The sequence below is a fragment of the Anomaloglossus baeobatrachus genome, chromosome 8 (assembly GCF_048569485.1).
Source record: "Anomaloglossus baeobatrachus isolate aAnoBae1 chromosome 8, aAnoBae1.hap1, whole genome shotgun sequence".
Lineage (NCBI taxonomy): Eukaryota > Metazoa > Chordata > Amphibia > Anura > Aromobatidae > Anomaloglossus > Anomaloglossus baeobatrachus.
Window position 1 is genome coordinate 150207479 of NC_134360.1, and position 20116 is coordinate 150227594.

Genomic DNA, 20116 nt, shown 5'->3' on the forward strand with positions numbered 1-20116 from the left:
TTCCCCATCCTGGCATGCATGTTTCCTCTATCCTGGCATGCATATTTTCCCCATTCTGGCATGTATATTTTCCTCCATCCTGGCATGCATGTTTCCTCCATCCTGGCATGCATGTTTCCTCCATCCTGGTATGCATGTTTTCCCCATCCTGGCATGCATGTTTCCTCATCCTGGCATGCATGTTTTCCCCATCCTGGCGAGCATGTTTACCCCATCCTGGCGAGCATGTTTTCCCCATCCTGGCATGCATGTTTTCCCCATCCTGGCATGCATGTTTCCTCCATCCTGGCATGCATGTTTCCTCCATCCTGACATGCATGTTTCCTCCATCCTGGCATGCATATTTTCCCCATCCTGGCATGTATTCTTTCCCCATCCTGGCATGCATGTTTCCTCCATCCTGGCATGTATTTTTCCCCATCCTGCCATGCATGTTTCGCCATCCTGCCATGCATGTTTCCCCATCCTGGCATACATTGTTCCCCATCCTGGCATGCATTGTTCCCCATCCTGGCATGCATGTCCCCCCCCATCCTGGTTTGCATGTCATCCCCCCCATGCTGGCAAGCATGTTTCCCCCCATCCTGGCATGCATGTCATCCCCCCCCATGCTGGCATGCCTGTTCCCCCCCATGCTGGCATGTGCGTTCTCCCACCCCATGCTGGCATGTGCGTTCCCCCACCCCCCGCTGGCATGTGCGTTCCCCCACCCCCACCCCACGCTGGCATGTGCGTTCCCCCACCCCACCCCACGCTGGCATGTGCGTTCCCCCACCCCATGCTGCCATGTGCGTTCCCCCACCTCCACCCCACGCTGCCATGTGCGTTCCCCCATCACCACCCCACGCTGCCATGTGCGTTCCCCCACCCCACGCTGCCATGTGCGTTCCCCCTCCCCCACCCCACGCTGGCATGTGCGTTCCCCCACCCCCACCCCACGCTGGCATGTGCGTTCCCCCACCCCATGCTGGCGCTGCCCCCCCATTCCCACCTTGGCACAGCCGCACACAAGTTATAAAAAAAAAAAAAAAGCAACACACAACTCACCTTCCTGCACCCGCTCCACCGCTGCGCGCCGCTGGGTCCTCAGTTCCCACGCGGCCAGCAGACGATGCCGGCGCCGCTCTCTGACGCTCCTAGGCAACACACCTGCAGCCTGGGGGAGGAGGAGTGTCAGAGTGGAGGAGAAATGTCTCCTCCGCTCCAACACAGATTTGATCTGCCGGCGCGACTGCACTAGCAGACCAAAGCTGCAGGATCGGGCGACAGCACGCGTGCCAGCAGAATGGGCTCAGCGTGCCCCTGGTGGCATACGTGCCATAGGTTCGCCATCACTGTGCTAGAGTATTGCTTTGTAACTATTTGCAAATGGCACTAGCAACATATTAATGTGGCTGATGTGGCACAACCAAGGCTGTTAACCCCTAAATATTGTGGAAACAGGTCCCAAATTCCTACCTAATCCACAATCTCTCCCTCCCTGCTGTGACCTTGTTCAGTGGTTTGACCTCTTAAAAGAGCTATTGTATTTTGGGGGGTAGTATAGAGATAGTGACACGATGTTTTAACCCCTTCATTCCCCAGGCGTTTTCCGTTTTTCCGTTTGTTTTTTTGATCCCCTTCTTCCGAGAGCTATAACTTTATTTTTCTGTCAATCTCGCCATATGAGGGCTTGATTTTTGCTGACGAGTTGTACTTTTAATTGAAACCATAAGTTTTACCATATAGTGTACTGGAAAACAGCAAAAAAATTCCAAGTGTGGAAAAATTGCAAAAAAAGTCTGATCACACAATAATTGTTTGGATATTTTATTCATCATGTTCACTATATGGTAAAACTGATGTATTGTTGTGGTGCCTGAGGTCGGTGCGAGTTTGCAGACTCCAAACATGTATAGGTTTACTTGTATCTGAGGGGTTAAAAAAAATTCAGGTTAATAGATTGTCCAAGGACAGAAGTAAGCGCTAGATCCAACAATTCACTTAAAATTCTGCAGCTGGTTTATAGGCAAAAAACACCCCAAAATTGCCTGGATACAAATAGATAATAATAAATTGGAGATTTTTCATAAAGAGAAAAAGCTCACCAACCAGCGCTGAATAATAGGATTATTTGATATTTTAATATTTTATTAATCAGCAGTATAAAAATAACAATGAATAATAATACTATTACATAGGACAAAACACAAAAAAAAAAACAAAATAGATATACGAACAAGAGGGAGTATAATAAAACTGTACTATCGTGGGGCCCCGGCCGGTGGCACCACGAATATTAGTAGGTATTAGTAAAACTAAAGGTCCGACCAAGAAAAACAACTTCCTCAGAAATAACCAAAAAATGAGTAGGTGATAGTTATAAAAGTTTTTTTACCCAAGGGGGGTACCACGTTCGTGCTAGCCCATATGTGAGGGCAAAGGTTCCTTCTGGCGAATGCTAGTGCACAGATGAATCCTTCAAAATCGATTAAATTGCGCTGACATCCACGCTGCAAGTTTTCACGGTCCCTAAATGAGATTGAATATGCCGCGCTTCTACCACAAGTTCTGACAGGCAGAGGGATCAGTGCACCAGGGACTCGTTACAAGTCCCGGTGTATATTACCTGACACCCGCGCTGGCATGGGAACTCCGTGAAGTATGGTCCTTGCGTGGAACGATTCTCTCTCACAGCTGGAGAGGAGGGAATAATGCCGGGTTGAGATTTGCCAAAATCCTTAGATCCAAGCAGGATATTGGTTGAGAGTTACTGAAGCAAGATTGCACCGTCCCAGAGCGTAGATTCCTCCGTGCACCTTGCTTAAACGTTCAGTTGCCAGTAAATCGACAGAGTCCGTAATCGATAGAAACAAGCAGACAAAAACGTCCACTTCACAATATTAAACTGAGCTAGATCCGACGCGCGTTTCGGGGGCGTCACCAGTCCCCCTTCCTCAAGGTGAACAGGGTGATGTGGGGGTGATGTGGGGCCACGTCTGGACTGAAGGAATAGAACTCACATCAACAAAGCAGCTCTTCCTGTTCCGGAGCTCCTCGGTTGACGTGATGTCACTAGAAGGAGAATTGCCAGCAGGATTGAACTGGGACCACTTTGAGCCAGAAGAGATTATCCAGCAAGGTTCTTCTAAAGATCATTCAGAAGTACTTGGACACCATCCTTGAAAGAGAACTTCCTGATATGCCAGATTCCATGACAGTAGAGGGACCCAAATTCACATTGGAAATCAGTCTCTGGTAGATGCTAGAGTGTATGGGCTCTTTCCAGGTATGATGATTTCAAAAGGCCACTATCACATGGGGTACAAGGAGTTCTATTCCTTCAGTCCAGACGTGGCCCCACATCACCCTGTTCACCTGCTCTGCTTTTAATGTACTGAAGAAATAAAGAGGATTTTACAAATAGGCTTTAATGGAATGACTGAGCTATCCTTGAGGAAGGGGTACTGGTGACGCCCCCGAAACGCGCGTCGGATCTAGCTCAGTTTAATATTGTGAAGTGGACGTATTTGTCTGCTTGTTTCTATCGATTACGGACTCTGTCGATTTACTGGCAACTGAACGTTTAAGCAAGGTGCACGGAGGAATCTACGCTCTGGGACGGTGCAATCTTGCTTCAGTAACTCTCAACCAATATCCTGCTTGGATCTAAGGATTTTGGCAAATCTCAACCCGGCATTATTCCCTCCTCTCCAGCTGTGAGAGAGATTCGTTCCACGCAAGGACCATACTTCACGGAGTTCCCATGCCAGCGCGGGTGTCAGGTAATATACACCGGGACTTGTAACGAGTCCCTGGTGCACTGATCCCTCTGCCTGTCAGAACTTGTGGTAGAAGCGCGGCATATTCAATCTCATTTAGGGACCGTGAAAACTTGCAGCGTGGATGTCAGCGCAATTTAATCGATTTTGAAGGATTCATCTGTGCACTAGCATTCGCCAGAAGGAACCTTTGCCCTCACATATGGGCTAGCACGAACGTGGTACCCCCCTTGGGTAAAAAAACTTTTATAACTATCACCTACTCATTTTTTGGTTATTTCTGAGGAAGTTGTTTTTCTTGGTCGGACCTTTAGTTTTACTAATACCTACTAATATTCGTGGTGCCACCGGCCGGGGCCCCACGATAGTACAGTTTTATTATACTCCCTCTTGTTCGTATATCTATTTTGTTTTTTTTTTTGTTTTGTCCTATGTAATAGTATTATTATTCATTGTTATTTTTATACTGCTGATTAATAAAATATTAAAATATCAAATAATCCTATTATTCAGCGCTGGTTGGTGAGCTTTTTCTCTTTATGAAAAATCTCCAATTTATTATTAAAAAAAATTCACAAGTCTGTCCAAAAAAGTGGTGCACATGTGGCGCCATTTTCCAAAACCCGTAGCATTTTCATTTTTTAGGATCTATGGCTCAGTCATGGCTTATTTTTTGCGTCTCGAGCTGACATTTTTAATCATGCCATTTTTGCGCAGATGCTACGTTTTGATCGGCTGTTATTGCATTTTGAGCAAACTTGCGGTGACCAAAAAAACGTAATTTTGGCGTTTGGAATTTTTTTGCCACTACGCCTTTGAACAATCAGATTAATTGATTTTATATTTTCATAGATCGGGCATTTCTGAACGCGGCAATATCAAATGTGTATATTTTTTTTGTTTTTATTTTACTAGTTCCCTTAGGGGGCTATATGGATCAACAATCCGATTGCTCTGCTATACAGTCAGGGCCAGAAATATTTGGACAGTGACACAAGTTTTGTTATTTTAGCTGTTTACAAAAACATGTTCAGAAATACAATTATATATATAATATGGGCTGAAATTGCACACTCCCAGCTGCAATATAAGAGTTTTCACATCCAAATCGGAGAAAGGGTTTAGGAATCATAGCTCTGTAATGCATAGCCTCCTCTTTTTCAAGGGACCAAAAGTAATTGGACAAGGGACTCTAAGGGCTGCAATTAACTCTGAAGGCGTCTCCCTCGTTAACCTGTAATCAATGAAGTAGTTAAAAGGTCTGGGGTTGATTACAGGTGTGTGGTTTTGCATTTAGAAGCTGTTGCTGTGACCAGACAACATGCGGTCTAAGGAACTCTCAATTGAGGTGAAGCAGAACATCCTGAGGCTGAAAAAAAAGAAAAAATCCATCAGAGAGATAACAGACATGCTTGGAGTAGCAAAATCAACAGTCGGGTACATTCTGAGAAAAAAGGAATTGACTGGTGAGCTTGGGAACTCAAAAAGGCCTGGGCGTCCACGGATGACAACAGTGGTGGATGATCGCCGCATACTTTCTTTGGTGAAGAAGAACCCGTTCACAACATCAACTGAAGTCCAGAACACTCTCAGTGAAGTAGGTGTATCTGTCTCTAAGTCAACAGTAAAGAGAAGACTCCATGAAAGTAAATACAAAGGGTTCACATCTAGATGCAAACCATTCATCAATTCCAAAAATAGACAGGCCAGAGTTAAATTTGCTGAAAAACACCTCATGAAGCCAGCTCAGTTCTGAAAAAGTATTCTATGGACAGATGAGACAAAGATCAACCTGTACCAGAATGATGGGAAGAAGAAAGTTTGGAGAAGAAAGGGAACGGCACATGATCCAAGGCACACCACATCCTCTGTAAAACATGGTGGAGGCAACGTGATGGCATGGGCATGCATGGCTTTCAATGGCACTGGGTCACTTGTGTTTATTGATGACATAACAGCAGACAAGAGTAGCCGGATGAATTCTGAAGTGTACCGGGATATACTTTCAGCCCAGATTCAGCCAAATGCCGCAAAGTTGATCGGACGGCGCTTCATAGTACAGATGGACAATGACCCCAAGCATACAGCAAAAGCTACCCAGGAGTTCATGAGTGCAAAAAAGTGGAACATTCTGCAATGGCCAAGTCAATCACCAGATCTTAACCCAATTGAGCATGCATTTCACTTGCTCAAATCCAGACTTAAGACGGAAAGACCCACAAACAAGCAAGACCTGAAGGCTGCGGCTGTAAAGGCCTGGCAAAGCATTAAGAAGGAGGAAACCCAGCGTTTGGTGATGTCCATGGGTTCCAGACTTAAGGCAGATATTGCCTCCAAAGGATTCGCAACAAAATATTGAAAATAAAAATATTTTGTTTGGGTTTGGTTTATTTGTCCAATTACTTTTGACCTCCTAAAATGCGGAGTGTTTGTAAAGAAATATGTACAATTTCTACAATTTCTATCAGATATTTTTGTTCAAACCTTCAAATTAAACGTTACAATCTGCACTTGAATTCTGTTGTAGAGATTTCATTTCAAATCCAATGTGGTGGCATGCAGAGCCCAACTCGCGAAAATTGTGTCACTGTCCAAATATTTCTGGACCTAACTGTATCTGTAGATCTCAGCAACAGAGCCGAAATCTGCACGTATGCTGCTTTACTCTCAGTGCTGGCACTATGCCGGCATTGAGAGAAAGTGACTCATGTTAACTACAGGCGTCTTCACATGACCCTTTGCTACCATGGCAACCACCAGAAGTCACGTGAAAACGCACATGACTTCCGGTGGGGGCGGTGGTAAGTAAAAATATTAGCCGCGCGCATATACATCTTGCTGCCAGATTTTGGCAGTGAGATGTAAGGGGTTAAAAGTTGCGGGTGGAAAGCGATTCCACTTGTAACTTGTAGACACACATGTCAGCTGTTGAAATCAGCTGATATGTGCGCGGATCGCCGCGGCCTTCCCACGGCAGGGGGCGGGGATTAACCTCACACAATCCATGATGGATATATCCATCATGCGTCGTGAAGGGGTTAAAATCTGTCCCTGCTCCAAAATCTGTCTTTCCATATGCTACACTGACCAATACGCTCCACATAGCCCTGAAAAGTGCTTTTCGTGTTATTGATAGGCATACACTCTCCCCAGCAGCTGCTCGCTCTGTCCCTATATTCATAGAATGCTGGCTTTTAATGCAATGTACAAAAATGGTGGCGGATGGACTTTTATAGACCCTATGACACTGTGCAGCCAGCCAATCACAGTAATTCCACAATAAAGATTGTTGCGGCATTACTGTCATTGGTTAAGAAGCCCAACATGTTTAGTGGCTGCAAATCAGGAGCGGGACATCCGAATATGGTAAGGCAAATACTCAAAAGCTCGCAATATAATGAATACCCTGAATATCGTACTATTTGTGCAAGTAGCAAACAGTAACGATTACACTCGCTCATCACTAACCAATAGACTTTTATTATACTCATTATGTGAATCGAGCGAGTCCTAGGATTGGACCTGTTCAATTTGAGTAATGAGCACTCGAGCACATTAGTTGTTGATCATCACTTGTCAAATCATGTCTAGATATGTAGGTGGAGACACGCATTTTAAAAGGAGATTTTCTCCAGTTAACCCCTTAAAAGGGGGTTTCTCTTGCAACTTTCCTTTCACTATAGGTTTACTCATATTAAAAATAAAAATGTTGCTCAACTCACCTCATTCTGTACCAGTGCTAGCCCTGTGTTGATGTACCCAGTAATTGTTTACACACCACACCAGTGACGTCATGACATACTACATACTAGGTGGCAGTGCAATGTATAATTATGTGACAGACTTCCCAAGACAGCAACACAGAATAGGGAATCCTAGACTGTCCGTCCCACTGTATCCAGGATTTTTAGAATTCATGGTTTTACCTCTTTTTCTATCTTAAATTTTAGTCTTCTAATTTCAAATGTACCACATGAGAAAAGCCCTGTATACATAATTTTTAAATAGTGGTTTTATAAATATCAATTAAAATAAAAAAATTAGCATCCATTACATTGCATACAAGCTTATCTTAAACCCTTCACAGCATAGATATTTGTAAGAAAATGTATGTGACTGTATGTGAATTAATTCAAACAGCAGAGGAGTAATATACAAAGTGTAATTATTTATGCTTATCTGGTTTTTTTTAGAGGAGAAACCTGATCAACCAGATACTACTGATAGCCCTGATAAAGAAGGTATGTTTTCTATTATAGTTTTCTCAAATATTGCTTCATAATTAGTGATGAGCGGACCCAGACTGTAAAAGTCCGGATCTGCATGGTGTCAAAAACGGGTGCCGGACCCGCGCCCGGAGTTATTTGGGATCTCCGGCTAATGGTTCGGATCCAGCAACTCGGGAAATAAAAAAATAAAATAAAGGACAAGTAAAAGCAAGCACACTATATTTATTGAGTTTCTTTAACTTCTTCCAGGCAGCTCGCTCTTCTTCTGGGGCCACTCATTAGCCTTATACAAATTCACTGCTTACCCCCACTTACTGTCAGTACTGGCATCTGGGATTCATTGCAGTCAGACAGCGCTTCCAGCCTGTGTGACAGAGTGTCTGACTGCTTGCAATTACAGACCTTGTCTGCAGGTCACCGTAGACTGGAGTAAAAATAAATAAATAAAAAAATTGGTTATTATGGTATTATGATACTCAGCACAGATAAAGTATATGGCTACAGGCTTCAGCCCCGAGCTGTGCGTTTATCTTGGCTGTGTATCAAAAAAAAAAGGAACTGCATGCAGATTTTTTAAAAATAAATAAATAAATAATTAATTTAAAAAACAGTGTGTGGTCCCCCCCAAATTTGATACTTAGCCATGATAAAGGCCGACAGCTGGGGGCTGGTATTTTCTGGCTGGGGAGACCCATGCTCATTGGGCCCACCAGCGTAAAACTAACAGCCTGCAGCTACCCAGGATTGAGTGTTTTGTGGGTTAATAAATTGGTGAAAGAGGGTGTTTTCTTTGTATTTTATTTCAAATAAAGGATTTTTTTGGTGTTTGTGTCTCATAGATTAATGCATGTGACAATGGCGAAACTTTACCCGGCTCTTCCCGACTGCCCTCTTGCCCTCTTGCGGTGGCAATCGGGGTAATAAGGGGTTAATAGCAGGCCACAGCTGCCACTAAGGCCTAGATTAGTAATGGGAGGCGTCTATGAGAACACCCAATATTAAGCTGTAAGTGAAAAGAAATAAACACAAACACTGTAAAAATCCTTTGTTTGAAATATTATACAAAGAAAGCCTCTTTCACCAATTTATTAAGCCCCAAAACAACCAGTCCAATGTAAAACACACAAGGTCCCTTGACAATTTCAGCTCTGCTACATCTGAAGGCAAACGGCTAGGCCATAAAACATGACTGCCCACTATGGGCTTCAGGTAAAGATTGAGTTGGTGATGTCACTCATGTTATTTGAAGTCACAGCTGGATGTTCCCACAGTCCTCCACCTGTAATCAAAGGTACCCTGACCTCAGGTGACCTCAGTAAACTCAGTGACCTCACCTAAGGAAAGGTCACTGAGTTCACAGATCTGCATCTTCTGGCAGATTTTTTTGCCAAGAGATGCAGATTTGGTGCTGAAATTTCAGCAGCATATTCCTGCACCCAATCTACACCTAGCAAAAAATGCATCACTACCGCATGTGGTATGACGCGGTAGTGATGTGATTTATGTCAGGAGATGTAGATTGGGTAGAGGAATATGGTGTAAAAATGTAATCACTAAAATTTCATCTCTTGACCCAAAAATGAAAGAAAACACCATATTCATGCAACCAATCTACACCTCCTGGCAAAAGAACACATCAACACTGCATGCGCTATGATGCACTAGTGATGCTAATTTTTTTGCCAGGAGGTGTATATTGGGTGCAGGAATATTGTGTAAAAATTTCAGCACCAAATCTGCATCTCTTGGCAAAAAAGCAGCAGTTTTCTGCCGGGAGATACAGGTCTGTGAACTCAGTGACCTCACCTGAGGTGAGGCTACTGAGTTTACTGAGGTTACCTGAGGTCAGGTTACCTGCTATCACAGGTGAAAGACCCTGGGAACCTCCATCTGTGACCACAAACAACCTGAGTGACATCACCGCTCTTCACATGGCTCAGTCTTTGCCTAAAACCCAAAACGGGCAGTCATGTTTTATTGCCACGCACTGTGCTTTCAGATGTAGCAGAGCTCAAATCATTGTAGGACATCATGGGAGTTAGGTTGGATCTGGGTGTTTTGGGGATTAATAAATTGGAGAAAGAAGGTGTTTTTTTTCAAATAAAGGATTTTTTTGGTGCTTGTGTTTATATCTTTTTACTTACATATTAGTAATGGGGAATGTCATAGATGCCTCCCATTACTAATCTAGGGCTTACTGGCAGCTGTGGCCTGTTATTAACCCCTTATTACCCCAATTGCCACTGCACCAGGGCAATTGGGATGAGTCGGGTAAAATTGTGGGATTGTTGCATCTAATGGATGCAACAGTCCTGGGTGGCTACAGACTGCTATTTTTAAACTTGGGGAGGTCCAATAAGCATGGGTCTTCCAAGCCTCAGATTATCAGCCCCCACCTGTTGAGCTTTATCATGGCTGGGTATCAAAATTGGGGAGATTGCACAATAGTTTTTTAAATTATTTATTTAAATATTTGTTTTAAAAGAATCCACATGTGGTTCCTCCTATTTCGATACACACCCAAGATAAGCGCACGGCTAGGGGCTGCAGCCTGTAGCCATTGCTTTATCTGTGCTGGGTAACATAATATGGGGGGACCCTACGACAATTTTTTTTATTATTTTTTTTTCTGCATCAATCCACAGTGACCCACAGACAGGGTGTGATTGCAAGCAGTATGACACACTGTCACACTGACTTGGGGTGCTGTCTGACTATAATAATACTAATAATAATAAATCTTTATTTCTATAGCGCCAACATATTCCGCAGCGCTTTACAATCCAGGAGGTTCATATACAAATAATAACAGTTGCAGAAAAATCCAATAATTGGAGTATGGAAAAAAAAGACAACCCTGCTTGTGAGAGCTTACAATCTACAATGAGATGGGGGAGGACAAGTTACAAGTGCTTATTTACAATGGCAGTCCAGCCATCTCAAGGAAATGGGGGATATATAATTGCTTCCTGGACCAGTTGACCAAAACCTTGAGATGCAATTGGGTGCTATGGAATTTGACGTGGGGTTATATTCTGAGAAGACGTGGAGGGACTTTGTGAATTTAATTCGGCTAGGGAGTGTGATAGGCCACCCTAACAAGGAGTGTTTTTAGGGAGCATCTGAAGCTGAGCAACTTGTGATTTGTCCTAGCTTCTTGGGGTAGAGGGTTCCAGAAGATTGGTGCAGCTCGGGAGAAGTCTTGGATCCGGGAGTGGGAGGTTCGGATTAGTGGTCACGTTAGTTGAAAGTCTTTTGCAGAGCGTAGAGACCGAGTGGGGAGATAGACAGAGAAAAGGGTGAAAATGTAGGGGGGTGCCGCACTGTGGAGAGCTTTGTGGGTGATAACAAGCAGTTTAAATTGGATCTTGATGGGCAGCCAGTGCAATGACTGGCACAGAACGGAAGCATCTGAGTAGCAGTTAGCCAGATAGAGGAGAGAGTCTAGTTAGCGGGAGATCAATTAATAGAGAGTTACAGTAGTCGAGGTGGGAGTGGATCAGGACCACGGTGAGGGTTTTTGTCATTTCCATTGTGAGAAAGTGGAGAATTCTATAGATGTTCTCGAGGTGCAAGCAGCAGGAGTAGGCAAGAGATTGTATGTGGGAGGAAGGACACATCGGTGTTAAGTATAACACCCAGACAGCGAGCCTGCTGCCTAGGAGTTATCATGGTGCCACACACAGAAAGGGAGCTGTTGGGTTTAGGGAGGTTAGAAGATGGGAGGAATAGAAGTAGTTCAGTTTTGGAAAGGTTAAGTTTCAGATAGAGAGCAGACATGACATTGCATACTTCAGTCAGGCAGTCACTTGTGTTCTGTAGTACAGCGGGGGTGAGCTCAGGGGATGAGGTGTATAGTTGTGCGTCATCAGCATAAAGATAGTACTGAAAGCCAAATCTGCTGATGGTCTGTCCAATTGGGGCAGTGTAGAGGGAGAAAAGAAGAGGACCGAGGACTGAACCTTGAGGGACCCCAACTGTGAGAGGAAGAGGAGAAGGTGTGGAGCCAGCAAATGATACGCTGAATGAGTGGCCAGAAAGATTGGAAGAAAACCAGGAAAGAACAGTGTCCTTTAGGCCGATTGAATGGAGCATAGAGAGAGAGAGATGGTGGTCAATAGTGTTGAAGGCTGTAGAGAGGTCAAGAAGAATAAGCAAAGAGTGGTCACCATTACGTTTTGCTGTCAATAAATCATTGGTCACTTTGATGAGGGTAGTTTCTGTTGCGTGTAGGGGGCGGAAGCCAGACTGTAAAGGATCTAGAAGAGAGTGAGAGAAGAGGTAGCGGGTGAGGCAGGAATAGACCAGGCGCCCCAAGAGTTTGGAGATGAAGGGGAGATTGGAGACTGGTCTGTAGTTGCTTGTGCACATGGATCAAGAACAGGTTTTTTTAATAATGGAGTAATGATAGAGTGTTGAAGGGAGGAGGGGAAGATACCAGAAGAGAGAGAGAGATTGAAGATTTTAGTTAGGTGAGTATTGATGACTGGAGTAGATGTGAGGGGAAGGGATCAGTAGGGCAAGTGGTAGGACGAGAAGAAGAGAGGAGCCTGGAGACTTCCTCCTCTGTGACTGGGTCAAATGTGGAGAGTGATCCAGATGGGATGTGGGGAGGGATGGGAATCACGACGCTTGGTGGCTGGGAGCTGATCTCTTGGTGGATGTTTTCTATTTTCTTTGTGAAATACGAGACCAGATCATCTGCATGAAGGTCTGTGATAGGGGTCTGTACTTTGGGACTGAGGAGGGAGTGAAAGGTGTCAAAGAGCTTTTTTGGATTGCTTGATAGTGAGGAGATCAGGGTGGTGAAGTAGGTCTGTTTGGCGAGGTGAAGGGAAGAGTTGTATGTTATTAACATGAACTTGTAATGGATGAAGTTTTCTGGTGTGTGGGTTTTCCTCCATAGGCGTTCGGCACTCCTAGAGCATCGCTGGAGAAATCGAGTTTGGGATGTGAGCCAGGGCTGTTTTGCTCTGTGTTTGGTCTTTCTGAAGGTGAGGGGTACTACTTCGTCTAGAGTACTTCTGAGTGTGACTATAACCAATCACAAATACCAGGACTGCCGGCGGGAGGGGGAAGCAGTGAATATATGTAAGGTTAATGAGTGGCTCGGAAGCAGTTATAGTTGTGCCGATGACTCGGTAGGTATAAGGCGCTTGCTCCTATCCCTCATCCCTTCTACTACCATTTTTAAGGACCGGATTCTGATCCCCATAGACTTTTATGGGGACTGGTGTCCGGCCAGATATCTAGGATCAATTTCAGAGAAAGAAACTGAGAGTTGATAAGTGTAGTTTTGAAAATAACTTTTTATATTTATACGTTTACCTATGCACCTCCCTTTCCCATAATGTATCTTTTATATATCTTTAAAAAGGCCCTTTAATAAAAAACTGTCCCCATGTTGTTATCCCGGCATCCAAAAGCAGAACAATGTAGAGACAGAGACCCTGATTCCAGTGATCTATCACTTACTGGGCTGCTTATTGTTGTTTTGATAAAATCACTGTTTTATCTGAACTATCGCTAGAAGACTATCAAACCTACTTACATGTAGTCGTCTACATTCATGAGCACTATATAACCCCCAACCCCACCACTGATTGGCAGCTTTCTGTCAATGCAGAGTATACATAAAAAGCTGACAATCAGTGGTGTGGGTGGGGTTAAGAGAGCTCATCATTCAGATAATTCATCAGTAACAGCTGTCATCTCCTATCTCAGTAATGAGAAAGTCTTCCCTCAGTTTTACCTAAAAATTGAGAATTTTGATAATTCTGATCAATTCTGGCAGATAAAGAAGCAATTTTTTCTGATAAGATATATTACAAAGCTGCTTATTTTCATGTGTACAATTAATAAATTAAATACAAATTAAAAAACGACTGTTATACTTTAGGGGAGTAGAGAGATTTAATAAAAATGATCATATTTATTAGCATTGATTTTTCTTTTTTTTTTTTTAAGTTGAAATGCCTCCTGCTCCAGATTCAGTTGCCCCAACCCCAGATTCAAAGGATAAGACAGGTATGTTATCAATATGAAGATGTGATTTATTTTGTGAGTAAAATACTTATAAAGCATAAGGTTATTACATTAGCATGTTATAGCTGTTAAGTTTGATCCATCCAACAAATTCCAAGACAGAGCTGGTGCACTTCTTACATGATGAACAGAAAGAGTCAAAGCACAAGTTTTATAAAAATTTAGGTCACACCAAAAAAAGAATATAAAAACAACTTCACAAATGAACAGGAGCCTAGTACCTCAGGCAAGGAGAAGCAGGTATAGCCATATATCAGTAATGAGAGGTCCACCATGTAAAGAGTTGGTAGTGGAGCGAAAACAAGAGAAAAAACAACCAGAAAGATGGCAGGGAAGCTGTGCTGTCCCATTATAAGGGCACATTCACGCCACCATATTTGGGGTCCATGTGTTGTCCGGGAAAAAACTGACATTACACAAAGAGCAATAGAACCTATGTTATTTAATTTTGCTTTTCTGATGAATGGTTTTTTTCAAAGATCGAATGTGCATGAAAATAATTGCACCATGCCCTAGTTCTCTCTGTAAATAAAATGAGAATCTGATACAATCAAGTCTATAGGTGCACACAAAAAAACAGATCCCATATTGATAATACATATAACATCTGTTTTACAGTAACCTTGCCAATATTAAACTCAGAAACAATATTTGGTCCTGTAAATGTTAAAGGGAACCTGTTAGGTCCAATATGCACCCAGAACCATGAGCAGTTCTGGGTCTATATTAGTATTTCCTGCCTAATGGTCCCTGTATGCACTAGCATAGATAAAGAGATCTTTGGAAAACGTATTTCTAAAGATCTTTTACCGTATGCTAATGAGCGACGGCACTAGTCCCCTGGGCGTTAGTTCCCCGGCCAGTGGCCCGTCATTAGCATGTTAGTACGTCCCTGTGGGTGTGCTATAGTGCTAATGAATACATAGCGTCACAGGATTTTCTCACTTACCTCTCCGCCGCCAGAGCGTCCGACGGGGGATTTCAGTTCACTGCGCATGACCCCGGAGTTTGGGTCATGCGCACTATAAAGCCAGGTGTACACATCCTGGCTTCAAACTCAAGTAGTGCGCATGACTCAAACGCCGAGGTCATGCACACTGAGCGGAAATCCAGCGATGGCGTCGGAGAGTGAGTGAGATCAACCTGTGATGCTGCGTATTCATTAGTATGACAGGGGCGTACAAACATGCTAATGAGGGACGACTGGCCGGGGAACTAACGCCCAGGGAACTAGTGCCCCCGCTTATTAGCATACGGTAAAAGATCTTTAGAAATACTTTTTCTAAAGATCCCTTTATCTATGCTAGTTTATATAGGAATGGTTAGGCAGGGATTTGTAATATGCACCCAGAACTGCTTGTGGTTCTTGGTGCATATTGTGTGGCGCCCCTGAGGCTTCAGTCACCACAGGGTACTGCATCTAACTTAAGGTGCAGTACTCAACCCAGATCCAGAGAAGGTTGGTACCGGTTTTACCACTTACACAACTCAAAAACACAACCAGGTTGCCCTCCCCACTGGGGATCGGGCTAGGGTTGGGTCTTAAGGTAGTCACCAAACATGGGGGGCAGCCACCCACTAGTGACAAGGACCCGGAGGAGGAGCAGCCACCAGGGGGCGTTAGGAGCCAACACAACAGTTAAAGAGTTCTCCAGCAGGACGGTCTCACCGGCGCCACACAGGGTGCAGGACCCTAGGGAAGTTGGTTTTCCAGAATCTGCCGGGACAGGGAGATTGCACGTCTCCCTGGCCAACACAGTGCCTGAAGCACAGTGCCATATAGGATCCAGGGCGTTGATCTGAGTCAGGCCCCATTGCGGAACTGCAGCACCTGCAAACGGGACGGGAGTTTCACTCAACACGGACTGGGGTCCCCAAGTAGCTTTAAGCCACGGGGATCCATCTTACATGGCACTAGGAAGAAGGGCGCGCGGACCACCACACCGGACTGACCTCCAAAGGGATCCTGGTTCGACGAGGTCCATCACAGTGGGTGACCGGTACTACCCGGTGTGTGGCATAACATTGAGTAAAACATCCTTGAACCGCAGAGACTATGTGAGTCTGTTATTGCTGGCGCCGCTGCCCCTCCTATCCCCTTTTATTGTGGACACCTCAGGGCACTAAACCGGGCAGGTCACCACAACATCCCAGACCTCCACACTGGCCTGATGACGAGTTACCGGTATGAGACCTGAACCCCCTGCCTCCATGGGTGCTACAATTGCACCTGACAAGTTCACTTTAATAACTGGCAATCTAAAAAATGGATCCAACACAAATTGCATATGAATTGCATTCTTATTGCACACGAACCACCATATGGAGGAAAATAGTCAATTTTGTTTCTGGATGAAAATTTGATTTTTATTTTAAGATGCTCATGAGGGTTCACCCTAAAAAAGACATTTTTTTTTTTCCAGATTTCTTGACCCAAATGTAGATCTGTCCTTTTCTTAAGGCCATGTGCCTATGGGGGAACGTAACTGCGGACTTTTCTGCAAGTATTCCCGCAGGTTTATTCAGCAACTCTCCGGAATCCGCAGCTATCCATTGCTACGATATTTCTGTGGAATTGTTGCGGTAAACCTGCGGAAACAGTGCGGATGTCATTCGGAATTCCCACCCTGTATCTCCATATTGGAAAGGCAGGAATTCCGCAGATAATTCCGCATGAATAATTGACATGCAGTTACGTGCGGCTGCGGGAAATCAGCAGCAATTTCCGCAGCCGCAAATACCGCAACACTGATACAGCACTCCCCAAATCCCATAGGATAACATGGGGAGTGTATGTATTTGCGTAAACCCGCAGATTTTTTTGGTAAATCTAGAAAATCTGCGGGTTTTCTGCAGCAAAATCTGCAGTTACTTTATTCTGTGGGCACATGGCCTAAGGGTACAGTCACACTAGCATATAACTCAGGAAAGTACTATCTGATGTTTTATTGGATAGCACTCATTCCAATGTTGTACTATGGAGCAGTGGTGATAGGTGCTTTTTACTCATGCCGATTCAGTATTAGAAAAAAAATCACTGCATGCTGCAATTGGCAGTGTACCGTGAAGGAAATAATTATTTGATCCCTTTCTAATTTTGTAAGTGTGCCCACTGACAAAGACATGAACAGTAGAGATGAGCGAACCGGTCGCGGTTTGGCTCGGGCCCGGTTCGCTGAACCGAGGTCTGGTTTGAGTTCGGTTCGGCGAACCGGTTCGGCGAACCACTCGAACCCATAGGAAACAATGGGAGGCAATCACAAACACATAAAAATGCATTATAAATCTGCACATACAGTTAATAAACATTGCCATAACACTTACCTGTCCCAGGGATGCGTCCTGCACTCTGTCTCCCGCAGCTTTTCCATCGGTAATCGCTGCGTCCTCCGGGAACACCAGCAGTGATGCAGGACCTATCGTGACGTCAAAATAGCCATGTGACCAGTCACGTGTCTATTATCTCATTGGCTACAGACTGGTCACATGACTATGACGCGTCATGCTAGGACCTGTCATTGCATCTCTCTGTTACACGGTGCACGTTTGTGTATCGCCGTGTACCGGTGACATGCTCTAGCACACGGTCGACTCCCCACTCTGCGTCCCCGTTCCCTTAAGGTACCGTCACACTAAGCGATGCTCTAGCGATCCCACCAGCAACCTGACCTGGCAGAGATCGCTGGAGCGTCGCTACCCGGGTTGCTGGTGAGCTGCCACACAGGTAGATCTCCCCAGCAACTAGTGACCAGCCCCCAGCCAGCAGCACGCATGGAAGCAATGCTGCGCGTGGTAACTAAGGTAAATATCGGTTAACCAACCCGATATTTACCTTGGTTACCAGTGCACACTGCTTAGCGCTGGCTCCCTGCACTCCTAGCCAGAGTACACATCGGGTTAATTACCCGATGTGTAGTCTGGGTTTGTGTGCAGGGAGCAGGGAGCCGGCACTGACAGCATGAGAGCGGCGGACGCTGGTAACAAAGGTAAATATCGGGTAACCAAGGAAAGGGCTTCTTGGTTACCCGATGTTTACCGTAGTTACCAGCGTCCGCAGAAGCCGGCTCCTGACCGGCTGACACAGCCGGTCAATAACGGACATCGCCGTTGCCATAGCAACGTGCTTGGTAGCGGTGACGGTCCGCTACCAGCACGCAGCAGCACCAGAATCACGTGATCGGAGCAGCATTGCTATGGCAACCCGTGCCACCGCCTACAGCCGGGAGCATGTGGTCACTCTCACAGAGTGATTTCTGCACGGAGCACAGCGTCCTTTCTCCCATGCATCTGTGCTGTCTGATGTAGCAGAGCTGCATGTGTTGAAGGAGAAAGAAGACAGAAGAGCAGGATTGTGGATGGGTGACAGGGGGTAATAAAGATGGAGTCTCTAATGTGTCTGTGTATTTATTTCTATTAAAGTATTTTTTCTCTGTGTGGTGGTTTTTTTCAACCCTTTATTGGAGATTCTTAATGGCCGGGTCAAACGTGCCTGTCATTAAGAATCTCTGACTTAATACTAGCTAGTAAAACAAAGTTAGTATTAACTCATTATTACCCAGCAAGCCACCCGGCTTCAGGGCTGCTGGAAGAGTTGGATACAGCGCCAGACGATGGCGCTTCTATGAAAGCGCCATTTTCTGGGGTGGCTGCGGACTGCAATTCACAGCAGAGGGGCCCAGAAACCTCGGGCTAACCTGTGCTGCGGATCCAATCCCCAGCTGCCTAGCTGTACCCGGCTGGACACAAAAATGGGGCGAAGCTCACGTCGTTTTGTTTTTTTTAATTATTTCATAAAATTCATGAATTAAGTAAAAAAAGGGCTTCCCTATATTTGTAGTTCCCAGCCAGGTACAAATAGGCAGCTGGGGGTTGGGGCAGCCGTACCTGCCTGCTGTACCTGGCTAGCATACAAAAATATGGCGAAGCTCACATTATTTTTTTTGTAGTTTTTTGGCAAAAAAAAATAAAAAATGGTTCCCTGGATTTTCCATTGCCAGTGAAGGTAACACCAAGCAGTGGGGGTTAGCAGCCATTAGCTGCTTGGATTACCCTTAGCTAGCAATACTGAAAATGCAGCGGGAGCCCATATATATTTTTTTAATTATTTATTTAAATAACTAAAAACAAAAAGGGCTTCCCTGTATTTTGATTGCTGGACATCACAGTGCTGTAAAAATTATTCTCTAAGAAAAATGACGTAGCGCTCTGCGGTATTTTTCATTCTCAGCGCAGATAAAGCAGACAGCTATGGGTTGCCACCCCCCTCTGCCTGGCGTTACCTTGGCTAGCAATCAAAATACAGGGAAGCCCAATAATTTTTTTTATTTAAAAAAATAGTTACAAAAAAATGACGTTGGGTCCCCCCCATTTTTGATAGCCAGCTAGGGTAAAGCAGACGGCTGTAGCCTGAAAACCACAGCTGGCAGCTTTTCCATGGTTGAGGATCCAATGTGGAGGTCACCCTAGGCTCTTATTTTATAATTATTTTATAAATATTAATAATTACAAAAAAAAAGTAGGGTGCCCCCCAAATTGAATCACCAGCCAAGGTAAAGCGGACAGCTGTGGTCTGGTTTTCTCAGGGTGGGAAGGTCCATAGTTATTGGTCCTTCACAGCCTTAAAATAGCAGGCTATGCCCTGGTGTGGTAGCAAACGGGGTAATAAATGGGGTTGATACTAGCTGTAAAGTCACCTGACATCAAGCCCAGGAGTTTGTGATGTCATGGTGTCTATCAGATACCCGACATCACAAACTGTCAGCACTAACAAAACAAATAGACGAAAAAAAATGTATTTGAAAAAACACTCCCCAAAACATTCCCTCTTTCACCAATTTATTGTAAGGAAAAAAAATAAGGGGGTCCCACGATGACTCTGGACAGTCTAGAATATGGGGGGGGACACGCTCAGGGAACATATCCCCCATTTTCTAGGAGTGCAGACCCTCCATGTGAGGAGTGTGGGTGCAATGAATCTGCACCCACTCTCCCTGGGTCCACAGCAGCAGAGTCCATGTCGTAACTGTTGCTACCAAAGCTGCAATGTCCTGCTCATGAGGTAAGGGCATGCCTAATCAGGAG

The 20116-nt window shown here is 44.7% G+C and overlaps 1 protein-coding gene across 1 annotated transcript in view; it reads left to right on the forward strand.

The window, feature by feature from the left end:
- CFH (complement factor H) overlaps positions 1 to 20116 on the forward strand; it is a 1163637-nt gene that overhangs the window by 557335 nt on the left and 586186 nt on the right. Inside the window, exons 13-14 of the mRNA XM_075322035.1 lie at positions 7955 to 8002; positions 13958 to 14017. Coding sequence (XP_075178150.1) covers positions 7955 to 8002; positions 13958 to 14017 — 108 coding nt within the window. The remainder of the gene's footprint in view (positions 1 to 7954; positions 8003 to 13957; positions 14018 to 20116) is intronic.